This window comes from Pseudophryne corroboree, chromosome 8 (genome assembly GCF_028390025.1).
Source record: "Pseudophryne corroboree isolate aPseCor3 chromosome 8, aPseCor3.hap2, whole genome shotgun sequence".
In the NCBI taxonomy this organism is placed as follows: Eukaryota; Metazoa; Chordata; class Amphibia; order Anura; family Myobatrachidae; genus Pseudophryne; species Pseudophryne corroboree.
Window position 1 is genome coordinate 362,785,620 of NC_086451.1, and position 11,490 is coordinate 362,797,109.

The 11,490-nt window shown below is 44.0% G+C and overlaps 1 protein-coding gene across 1 annotated transcript in view; it reads left to right on the forward strand.

Moving 5' to 3' along the window:
- The window catches only part of LOC134949855 (plastin-3-like), a 170,778-nt gene that overhangs the window by 111,597 nt on the left and 47,691 nt on the right, over nucleotides 1-11,490 (forward strand). The window contains exons 9-14 of the mRNA XM_063938561.1: nucleotides 53-134; nucleotides 4,084-4,249; nucleotides 4,438-4,580; nucleotides 5,335-5,361; nucleotides 6,065-6,160; nucleotides 7,671-7,866. Coding sequence (XP_063794631.1) covers nucleotides 53-134; nucleotides 4,084-4,249; nucleotides 4,438-4,580; nucleotides 5,335-5,361; nucleotides 6,065-6,160; nucleotides 7,671-7,866 — 710 coding nt within the window. The remainder of the gene's footprint in view (nucleotides 1-52; nucleotides 135-4,083; nucleotides 4,250-4,437; nucleotides 4,581-5,334; nucleotides 5,362-6,064; nucleotides 6,161-7,670; nucleotides 7,867-11,490) is intronic.

An 11,490-nucleotide genomic window follows, 5' to 3' on the forward strand; every position in this document is an offset into this window, starting at 1 on the left:
GTGCATTAGTATTTAGTAGATTTTTTATTTTTTTTTCATTTGTTCTGTTTAGTAAAATGATCAATTTGTCGGTAGCAGACACTATTGACGAAAGGGCAATTAACAAGAAGAAACTAACTCCTTTCACTATCCAGGTGAGTCACAAAGGCTTACTTTTAGTGCATGCAGAGAATATCTTGGATAGAACAGTTGATATTGTAATTCTACTTCATATTTCAGGTACACATGGGTTAGAAGCAGAGTCTGTCTACCATGTGAGCTTCACGTGTCTAGCAGCCACCTCTCTTGTGCTATTTTTGCTCAGCAATTTGAGTATAATCCATGTGTACTTTTACCAGAGAGAGGTTTTCTTGCATCAGTGTAAAACAGTCTGCATGCAACATACAGTAGCCATGCTGTCCATTAACTGGGTTCTCGATAAACCAATGGTGCCAGATGAAAAATGTTTGTCTAATACAGTGCTTAACAAAGCTTTAAAATAGAAGTTTTTTCAGTATGAAAACTTTTTATTTTTTTTGGAAATAGTCATTAATTTTTTGTTTCTTTGATGGGAGTTTTAATAGATTGTGGTGGCAGCTGTACTAGGCCAGGCATGTCCAAACTGCGGCCCTCCAGCTGTTGTGAAACTACATATCCCAGCATGCCCTGACACAGTTTTGCTGTCAGAGAATGCTAAAGCTGTGTCAAGGCATGCTGGGATGTGTAGTTTCTCAACAGCTGGAGGGCCACCGTTTGGACATACCTGTACTAGGCCTTGGTAAGAGATAAAGTAGAGAGATATCGTACCAACCAATCTGCTCCTAACTCATTTTTTCAAGAGCTCTTTTTCATTGTACTGTATATATTGGGATCCGGTCTCTAGGTCGACAGTAACTAGGTCAACCACTATTGGTCGATAGGTCAAAAGGTAGACAGGGTTTCTAGGTCGACAGGTCAAAAGGTCGACATAAGTTGTTTTTCCTCATGATTATTTTTATTTTTTTGAATCTTTTCTTACTTAACGATCCACGTGGACTACAATTGGGAACGGTAACCTGTGCGAGGCACCTTCTCCGAAGCATGGCGAGCGGACACGGTGCACTAATTGGTATTCGAGGTCACTCTACGAAGAAAACGACACAAAAATAACATTAAAAAATCATGTCGACCTTTTAACCTAGAACATGTCAACCTAGAGACCCTATCGACCTAGACACTGTCGACCTAGTTACTATCTACCTTCCATACCACACCTGTATGTATTATGGTCCTTTAACCTTTTTAATGCTTTAAGCTTAACTCCCAACTTTAGAAAGTTAAGGGAAGGGATAGAGGTGCATGGCCTCGTGGGTAGGCGGCGTGGCCTCGTGGGAGTGCCGCGATCGCGGGTCGAGCCCATTTTCGCGTCTGTGGGGGGCATGCCAAGCACTCTGTGAGCTGCTGGCATGCTCCCTGTCCCTCTCTCTCAGTAAACAGATGCTGTGCGCATGCGTTTTTGCCCAGCGTGTATGCACAGCGATGATCGCTGACATCGATGTGCTGAAAATTGCTCAGTGCACACGCGCTGAGTGATTCCCCCCCTGCCCAGCGATGTCAGCGGGGTGTGAATGGCTTTCCATAACAGGACGCTATGGAAAGCTGTTGACCTAATCGCTCATCACCGTGGCATACACACTGGGCGGTTTTGAGCTGAAAGCAGCTCAACACACCAAAGGTGAGCTGCTTTCAGCTCAAAATCGCCCAGTGTGTATGGGCCTTAAGATTACAAAGGAAGTAATATTACACAGCATTAGTGATGTGCACCGGAAATTTTTCGGGTTTTGGTTTTGGATTCGGTTCCGCGGCCGTGTTTTGGATTCGGACGCGTTTTGGCAAAACCTCCCTGAATTTTTTTTGTCGGATTCGGGTGTGTTTTGGATTCGGGTGTTTTTTAACAAAAACCCCTCAAAAACAGCTTAAATCATAGAATTTGGGGGTCATTTTGATCCCATAGTTTTATTAACCTCAGTAACCATAATTTCCACTAATTTCCAGTCTATTCTGAACACCTCACACCTCACAATATTATTTTTAGTCCTAAAATTTGCACAGAGGTCGCTGGATGGCTAAGCTAAGCGACCCAAGTGGCCGACACAAACACCTGGCCTATCTAGGAGTGGCACTGCAGTTTTCTAGCGAGATGATGAGTGCTTCCATCCTCATGTGAATCTGAACCACTAGCCATGAACATAGGCCAGGGCCTCAGCCGTTCCTTGCCACTCCGTGTCGTAAATGGCATATTGGCAAGTTTACGCTTCTCATCAGCCGCTTTTAATTTTGATTTTTTGGTCATTTTACTGAACTTTTGTAGTATTCTTGACGACACAGAGGTAGAGTAATGGACTACTGTACCGTACTGCTATATATATACTGGTGGTCACAGCAACATTCTGCACTGTCCCCTCCTACTATATACTGCGCACAACTAAAATGCAGCACAGGTATGGATGCATAGTATACTTGATGACACAGAGGTAGAGCAGTGGATTACTGTACCTTACTGCTATATATATACTGGTGGTCACAGCAACATTCTGCACTGTCCTCCTACTATATACTACAATGCAGCACAGATATGGAGCGTTTTTCAGGCAGAGAACGTAGATATTTTCAGCACACTGAGCAGATATTTGCAGCACACTGAACACAGAAACTGAGAGAACGCAGCCACGTCCTCTCGCTATCATCTCCAAAGCACGAGTGAAAATGGCGGCGATGCGCGGCTCCTTATATAGAATACGAATCTCGCGAGAATCCGACAGTGGGATGATGACGTTCGGGCGCGCTCGGGTTAACCGAGCAAGGCGGGAAGATCCGAGGCTGCCTCGGAACCCTGTAAAATGGGTGAAGTTCGGGGTGGTTCGGATCCCGAGGAACCGAACCCGCTCATCACTACACAGCATAAGGCTTTCCTAACTGCCTGTCTGTTATTACCCAGCTTTGTTCCATTACTGTTGTACCAATTGTAAAGTGCAACAGAATAGGCTGCATTGTAGAAGAAACTGATTATTATTATTATTATTATTATTATGATGATGATGATAATAAATGTGGCTCTGCTTATGGAAGCCTCATTTTATGTTTACTTTTTTCCTTAAATAGCATGTTAAGCATCTGACAGTCATTTTTTTTAAACTGCTCTTCTACAAATCATTATCTGTGTTTCAGAATCTCTCTAAAAGTCGCACAAAATATGGCTGTACGTTACAGGCTCTCAGCATGTCATTTAAAGGCACATGAGATATAGTAGGAAGGGAATGCTTTTACAGTAGACAAAGCTCAGAAAGCATTCAGAAGTCTCTCTGCTCTAAATAGTGTACCATGTGACTACGATAGTCCATAATACTGAGCAGAATTTGAAACTTTTAATGTCTGTATGCCGAAACAAAACAAGGGAATTGTTTTCGTGTGTGCAGGTTTTTTGTTTTTGTTTTTTTACATGGCATTGCTGGTTTAATTAGAACATGGACATTATAGTAGTTACTAGAATATTTAATCACTTCTGATACCTGAATGGATGAAGGTCACAAACTAAATTGTAGAAAATATAATGCGTACAGTGTTATTGACCATTTAACTTATAGCACGTGCTGTGATGGTGCCAGTGGACACCTTCCAGGTAGCTCCTGAGGTTGCTGGCAGAAAAGTTTTTGTCACGGTTTTGGCAGTGGTTTCATAGCTGCGGGCTTGCCAAGCTCGTAAATTCGAACGATGTTTGCTCTTGAAAAAGTGTCAATGCAGCAAGCGCAACACGCTGAGCTAGCTTTAAGTTAAGATTCTCTTGCAGCCATTCAGTTTGTGTGCATACTTTATGAATGGGAGTTTTGAACCATACACCTATTCATTTCCGTGAAGCAAACATTGAAGTGGGAATTTCTTTTCTGCTAGTGCAATTAAACTCCTCCATCCATCTGTGAAATTTACCTTAAAGAGAAACGTAATCCCACATCTTCACACAGAAAAGATGACGACATTGCCAAGACGTGGTTCCCCTTTAGATGTCTAACAATGGCTATTTCAGTAGTTTCCTGCTTTGATGAGATTATCTCACCTTACTGCTTACAGGAAAACCTGAACTTGGCATTGAATTCTGCCTCTGCCATTGGCTGTCATGTGGTTAACATTGGAGCAGAAGACCTTAAGGCTGGGAAACCTCACCTGGTTCTGGGACTGCTGTGGCAGATCATTAAGATTGGATTGTTTGCTGACATAGAGCTCAGCAGGAATGAAGGTATGACGTAGTGCTAAGTGCTAGTATGCAGGTCACAATTGCCCTAAAATCTGTGTTTTAAAAGCTTAAAAACTGCAGAAATGATTACATTTCTATAGTAAAAGCATGCCCATTAATTATGATATAAAGATTGCCTTAATAATCTTTCTGTCCAGCTCACCTTTTTTCTACCCCCTCACCCCCCACAGCCCTGGCAGCCTTGCTTCGTGATGGAGGGACTTTGGAAGACCTGATGAAATTGTCCCCAGAAGAGCTGCTTTTGAGATGGGCAAATTTCCATCTGGAGAACGCTGGTTGGCAGAAAATCAATAACTTCAGCTCAGACATTAAGGTATTCATGTACTGCAAAGCCTGGTAATCCTCTCTGTCATATGTCAATATGGCTCTTTAATAATGCATTGTGTGTCCCTTCTGTCTTCCGGGAAATCCAGGTTGAACGTATTCTGAATAATGACAGATGAGGCCTCATTTTTAATTGAGTACAGGTGTTTTGTTTCACTCATTAATGACTTTCATACAACGTAGTGACAGGATCTCTAATCTTACAATACTTTATGGTTTTTTTTATTACTTGAAAACAGATGTATTAAGTCTAAATTGGAGAGAATCTGTCAGTGGGTTGTACAATGGATTTTTACTTTTTACATCTTTCCCTGAGTACTCCTTATTCTTTTCTCTGCCCGAAAGAGAATCGCAACTCGCACTCTGTGGCGTCAGGTGGTCGGCACTGGCCCTGTTCTCCTAGCCTCCCCTCCCTATGTACAGTACCTGACGGCATTGATTGGGTTATGCTAAGTACTTTCCTCTCTCAGATCAGTAGTTACAGAGGAGCACTCTTGCTGAATAGATCATTATACAGTAAAAAGCTATTGCAAATCCCATTTTAAAGGTGCATTATTTAGTCTAAAGCATCTGCTGCTTTCTGTAAGGCCAGTGTTCTGTGCATCCTATTACAGTTCTGTGTATGTGACGGTCAGGAACAGTAATGGTCCCAGTTGTGTATTTATGTTTAACTCAATCTGTCTCTCTTCTAATGCATCAAATGGACTCTTATGGCTGTCTCGCTTCTGTTCTCCTCTCTGCAGCTAACTGACTTTGGTTACTCTGTTAAGGTACAATATTAACTTGACTTGTTCATATAATGCAGGACAGTGTGTGCGCCATGTGATGAGTGTGCACATATAACACACTGTAGACCAGCTTTGGGAAATAATAATGGAGATGGCTTTGCCAGCAGGATATTGCTCCACAGCAGTAGTCGGTGGTATAGCCGGGGATAGTTACCGTAGTGACAAGTGTTGAGTAGTCTTATGATACATGATGGTCTGGTAATGACTCTACCAGATTTGGAAGCTTTACTTATAGAAATTAATTTACTGTTTATTTTCAAAAACTATCTCCATTTATCATCAAATACCTGAAATGTAGGCTTTTGCTGTTTAGAACCCTCTGTATGCAGTTAACATGTCGACATTCAGTGTTGACAGCAGAAGGTCAATATTGTCCTAATGTCATCATTTCCAGGAGGGTTAGGGACCGGAAAACTGGTTGTCGCTTTTGTAACAATGTTGATGGAAGATTTGTGCTGATATGGTCAATGTCAACATTTTAACTGTATAACTAATATACCGAACCTGAATGCTCACCCATGTCATGTAAGGCTGTTAACAGGCAGTCAGTCTATGCTGCTCATTTGGAGCAATAGGCTTTAATGTCACATAGGTGTGGACTGGTGATCTGTATGGACACACATACATATAAGTTCTGCAGTAAATTTATGATTTAAAACTGCTATTTATGTTCTACAATCCACAGGACTCGAGAGCCTACTTCCATCTGCTAAACCAGATAGCACCTAAAGGACAGAAGGAAGGTGAAGAGAGAATAGATATCAACATGTCTGGGTTCAGTGTACGTATTCTCTCGTTTGACTATATAATACGTGGAGGGGGTTAAATTACTAGAATGGATGTTTTGCTGGTTCTCTCTTGACTATAGTCCTCTGAAGCAATTGGTTAATGTTTAGTTTAATTTGTATATGTGTTTTCTAATAATTAATGCTACGCTAATGTCAGTGAAATTCACCCATGTGACCACTATGGGCACCAAGTTATTTAAGCAGCTCGAGTCCTGGACCATGGGGTAATAATTTCCCAAAGTTTTGGCCCTCATTCCGAGTTGTTCGCTCGCTAGCTGCTTTTAGCAGCCGTGCAAACGCTAAGCCGCCGCCCTCTGGGAGTGTATCTTAGCTTAGCAGAAGTGCGAACGAAAGGATCGCAACGCTGCTACAAAAAAAGATTGTGCAGTTTCTGAAAGCTCGAGACCTACTCATAGCTAGCGATCACTTCAGACTGTTTAGTTCCTGTTTTGACGTCATGAACACGCCCTGCGTTCGGCCAGCCACGCCTGCGTTTCCCCAGGCACGCCTGCGTTTGTATCTGACACGCCTGCGTTTTTCCATACACTCCCCGAAAACGGTCAGTTACCTCCCAGAAACACCCACTTCCTGTCAATCACTCTGCGGCCAGCAGTGCGATTGAAAAGCATCGCTAGACCTTGTGTTGAAACTGCATCGGCTGTTGTGAAAGTACGTCGCGCATGCGCATTGCACCGCATACACATGCGCATTGCGCCGCATACACATGCGCAGAAGTGCCTTTTGTTGCCTGATCACTGCGCAGCGACCGAAAACAGCTAGCGAACAACTCGGAATGACCACCTTTGTACGGCCAAATTAGACCTTTCCAGATTCTCAGGATGATAGAATGGTTCATGTTGGTTGCTTGTTAGTGACCAGCCAATGGTAGTCATTGTTGTACAGGTATGCAACAATGACTCAACTCCGGCCTCAGAACCCCAAACAGATCATGTTTTCCAGGTCTCCTCACAGAATCACCGGTGAAATAATGGCTCCACCTGTGGTCCCTTTTTAAAATGTGCCAGTGAGTAATGAGTAGACCTGCTACGGGAGAATATGAATTGTTTGGTGTCCTGAGGACTGAGTTTGAGAACCACTGCAATAAGAAATCAACAGGATTTCAATCAGACTGGTATTGGGCACGTTACTAGTTTTGTAGTGCCAAACGTTGTGGGAATAGTACAGTGCAGATGCTGGCAAGTAATATGGAAAATAATATAGAACCGAGAAATAGACTGCATATACAAATAGTGTTTTTTTTTCCTTCGCGCGTCCAGAGCAGAGCATTCTGGGTGCATTTGCCTTTCTAGCGCTCATCATTCTGGTCTCTCGCCTGTGTTGCACCACTTTGTATGTAATATCTCAATATTTATGGTTTTGTGTTGAAGCATGTACCACCCCCACCACCATAGGAATAGTTTTTATGACTTTCTAATCATGGAAGAACATGCATTTTTACTTACACCTATGAGATTTCAGACGTTCTGTTACTTGCCCCAACAGGAGAAAGATGATCTGAAGAGAGCAGAGTACATGCTGCAGCAGGCAGACAGGCTTGGCTGCAAGCAGTTCGTTACGCCTGCTGATGTTGTGAGCGGAAATCCCAAATTAAATCTTGCTTTTGTAGCAAACTTGTTTAATAAATACCCAGCACTTACTAAGCCCGAGAACCAGGACATTGACTGGACACTCCTCGAAGGTAAGGAATATTTGGCACTGGCATGGCCTTATCTCCAATATTTGGAGACTTCCTATTTTTGTTATTGGCAATATCAGAAAGGCGATGAGTGCATTTTTAATTATCGATTCTCTATAAATTATTATTTAGATTAAAGAGTGTTCTAGTATAGGTCTAGATCCTATATGATATTTGGCTAATATTCTCAATAGAACTAGATATTTTATTTTAAAAAAAAAGTTGCAATCAACCTAAAGCTAATTACAGAACTCGGTAAACTTGATATTTTTTTATTTGGCCCCATTGATGTTGACCTGCTTCTGCCGACTCTCTCCATGATGAGCTGACTGTGGAGAAGCCCAGCTGGTGACACGGTTACTCGGTAGTTGAGGGACCTTGGAACTCCTCTTTGGCTAAAGTCCACCATCTGAGTTTGTGAATCAGAAGGCTGTAGCATGTATCTGTTTTATAGCGTAGTCCTGAAGATTTAGGACAGCTGTGCTCTAAACTTGCAGCAGTCACTCAAATGTGCTAAGACTACACTAGGGAAATCCATCAGCATTGTGACTGAACGCTGTATTAAAGACCAGGAGAAGTGGGAACATCTGACATGGAATAGCCAAGTGAGGGAAGGGTGACTAACCCGTTAACAAGGGGCAGTTACTGGATTATTTCTATGGAAAAGAAATGCCTTTTATGCACAGCCCAATTCATTTTACTATTACAAATGCAGGACTAATCTGTCATTTACTGTATATGTATTCTGAGGCAAGTAAAAGCTATAGATAGCTAAGCAGCGCTCATGTTTGCTCTAGCTTTGCAGTACGTACCTTAGGGCCTCATTTAGAGATGGAAGCTGTTTCGATTCAGTCGCAAATGACTGTGCACATGTATCACGATGGTGTTGTGGCTTCGCTCGCAGTACTGCGTAAAACGCAGCTTGATTGACAGGCTGCAATCATTTGGAGAGGGGGGTATAAACAGCTGTACTTTTTCAAAACTGAGTCAGGGCGGTGATTGTTTTTTGGGGGGGTTTGCCAAAGTTAGTGCCTGCTTCTTTGGATGCAGAGTCACTGGTCTTGGCAGCTTAGTGGCGGACATTCTGCCTAGATGTCAAATGGTTGCGGGGTTTCCCTGATGCTGCATGCCCACACACAAGCAGCGGATCTAAGAAGCCACGGTGGACCACCTTTTTTTTTTTGTTTGATAAAAGATGGCTCCTGCTGTATTTGCATATCTTCGCAAATCCACTGCGACTGAAGACGCAGCACTGGAGCGATTTGCATCCACTTCTGAATCATCAACAATACGAACTAAAGTTTGGATTCTGTTCGTAGGCATACTATAGACATCTTAGGAAATATCTGACACCTTGATTGAGCTTTTGTGGCATCTACTGGCTGCTGATTGTATTGCGTGTGCTACTATACTTTTAAATATCTCATGTATTTTTTTTTCTTTTCTTTTAAATTACTTGTATCGTTATGTTTTTCTCTGACGTCCTAGTGGATGCTGGGAACTCCGTAAGGACCATGGGAATAGCGGCTCCGCAGGAGTCTGGGCACAAAAGTAAAGCTTTAGGACTACCTGGTGTGCACTGGCTCCTCCCCCTATGACCCTCCTCCAAGCCTCAGTTAGATTTTTGTGCCCGAACGAGAAGGGTGCACACTAGGTGGCTCTCCTGAGCTGCTTAGTGAAAAGTTTAGTTTTTAGGTTTTTTATTTTCAGTGAGACCTGCTGGCAACAGGCTCACTGCATCAAGGGACTAAGGGGAGAAGAAGCGAACTCACCTGCGTGCAGAGTGGATTGGGCTTCTTAGGCTACTGGACATTAGCTCCAGAGGGACCGATCACAGGCCCAGCCATGGATGGGTCCCAGAGCCGCGCCGCCGGCCCCCTTACAGAGCCAGAAGACAGAAGAGGTCCGGGAAATCGGCGGCAGAAGACGTCCTGTCTTCAATAAGGTAGCGCACAGCACCGCAGCTGTGCGCCATTGCTCTCAGCACACTTCACACTCCGGTCACTGAGGGTGCAGGGCGCTGGGGGGGGGGCGCCCTGAGACGCAATAAAAACACCTTAGATGGCAAAAAATACATCACATATAGCTCCTGGGCTATATGGATGCATTTAACCCCTGCCAGAATACACAGAAAAACGGGAGATAAGGCCGCCGAGAAGGGGGCGGAGCCTATCTCCTCAGCACACTGGCGCCATTTTCCCTCACAGCTCCGTTGGAGGGAAGCTCCCTGGCTCTCCCCTGCAGTCACTACACTACAGAAAGGGTTAAAAAAGAGAGGGGGGCACTAATTAGGCGCAGTATTAAAAATACAGCAGCTATAAGGGGAAAAACACTTATATAAGGTTATCCCTGTATATATATAGCGCTCTGGTGTGTGCTGGCAAACTCTCCCTCTGTCTCCCCAAAGGGCTAGTGGGGTCCTGTCCTCTATCAGAGCATTCCCTGTGTGTGTGCTGTGTGTCGGTACGTTTGTGTCGACATGTATGAGGAGGAAAATGATGTGGAGAGTGAGACGGAGCAAATTGCCTGTAATAGTGATGTCACCCCCTAGGGGGTCGACACCTGAGTGGATGAACTGTTGGAAGGAATTACGTGACAGTGTCAGCTCTGTATAAAAGACAGTGGTTGACATGAGACAGCCGGCTACTCAGCTTGTGCCTGTCCAGACGTCTCATAGGCCGTCAGGGGCTCTAAAGCGCCCGTTACCTCAGATGGCAGATACAGACGCCGACACGGATACTGACTCCAGTGTCGACGGTGAAGAGACAAATGTGACTTCCAGTAGGGCCACACGTTACATGATTGAGGCAATGAAAAATGTTTTACACATTTCTGATAATACGAGTACCACCAAAAAGGGGTATTATGTTCGGTGAGGAAAAACTACCTGTAGTTTTCCTGAATCTGAGAAATTAAATGAGGTGTGTGATGATGCGTGGGTTTCCCCCGATAACAACTGATAATTTCTAAAATGTTATTGGCATTATATCCTTTCCCGCCAGAGGTTAGGGTGCGTTGGGAAACACCCCCTAGGGTGGGTAAAGCGCTCACACGCTTGTAAGAACAAGGGCTCTACCCTCTCCTGAGATGGCCGCCCTTAAGGATCCTGCTGATAGAAAGCAGGAGGGTATCCTAAAATGTATTTACACACATACTGGTGTTATACTGCGACCAGCAATCGCCTCAGCCTGGATGTGCAGTGCTGGGTTGGCGTGGTCGGATTCCCTGACTGAAAATATTGATACCCTAGATAGGGACAGTATATTATTGCCTATAGAGCATTTAAAAGATGCATTTCTATATATGCGTGATGCACAGCGGAATATTTGCCGACTGGCATCAAGTGTAAGTGCGTTGTCCATTTCTGCCAGAAGAGGGTTATGGACACGACAGTGGTCAGGTGATGCGGATTCCAAACGGCATTTGGAAGTATTGCCGTATAAAGGGGAGGAGTTATTTGGGGTCGGTCTTTCAGACCTGGTGGCCACGGCAACAGCTGGGAAATCCACGTTTGTACCCCAGGTCGCCTCTCAACATAAGAAGACGCCGTATTATCAGGCGCAGTCCTTTCGTTCCCAGAAGGGCAAGCGGGCAAAAGGTTCCTCATTTCTGCCCCGTGACAGAGGG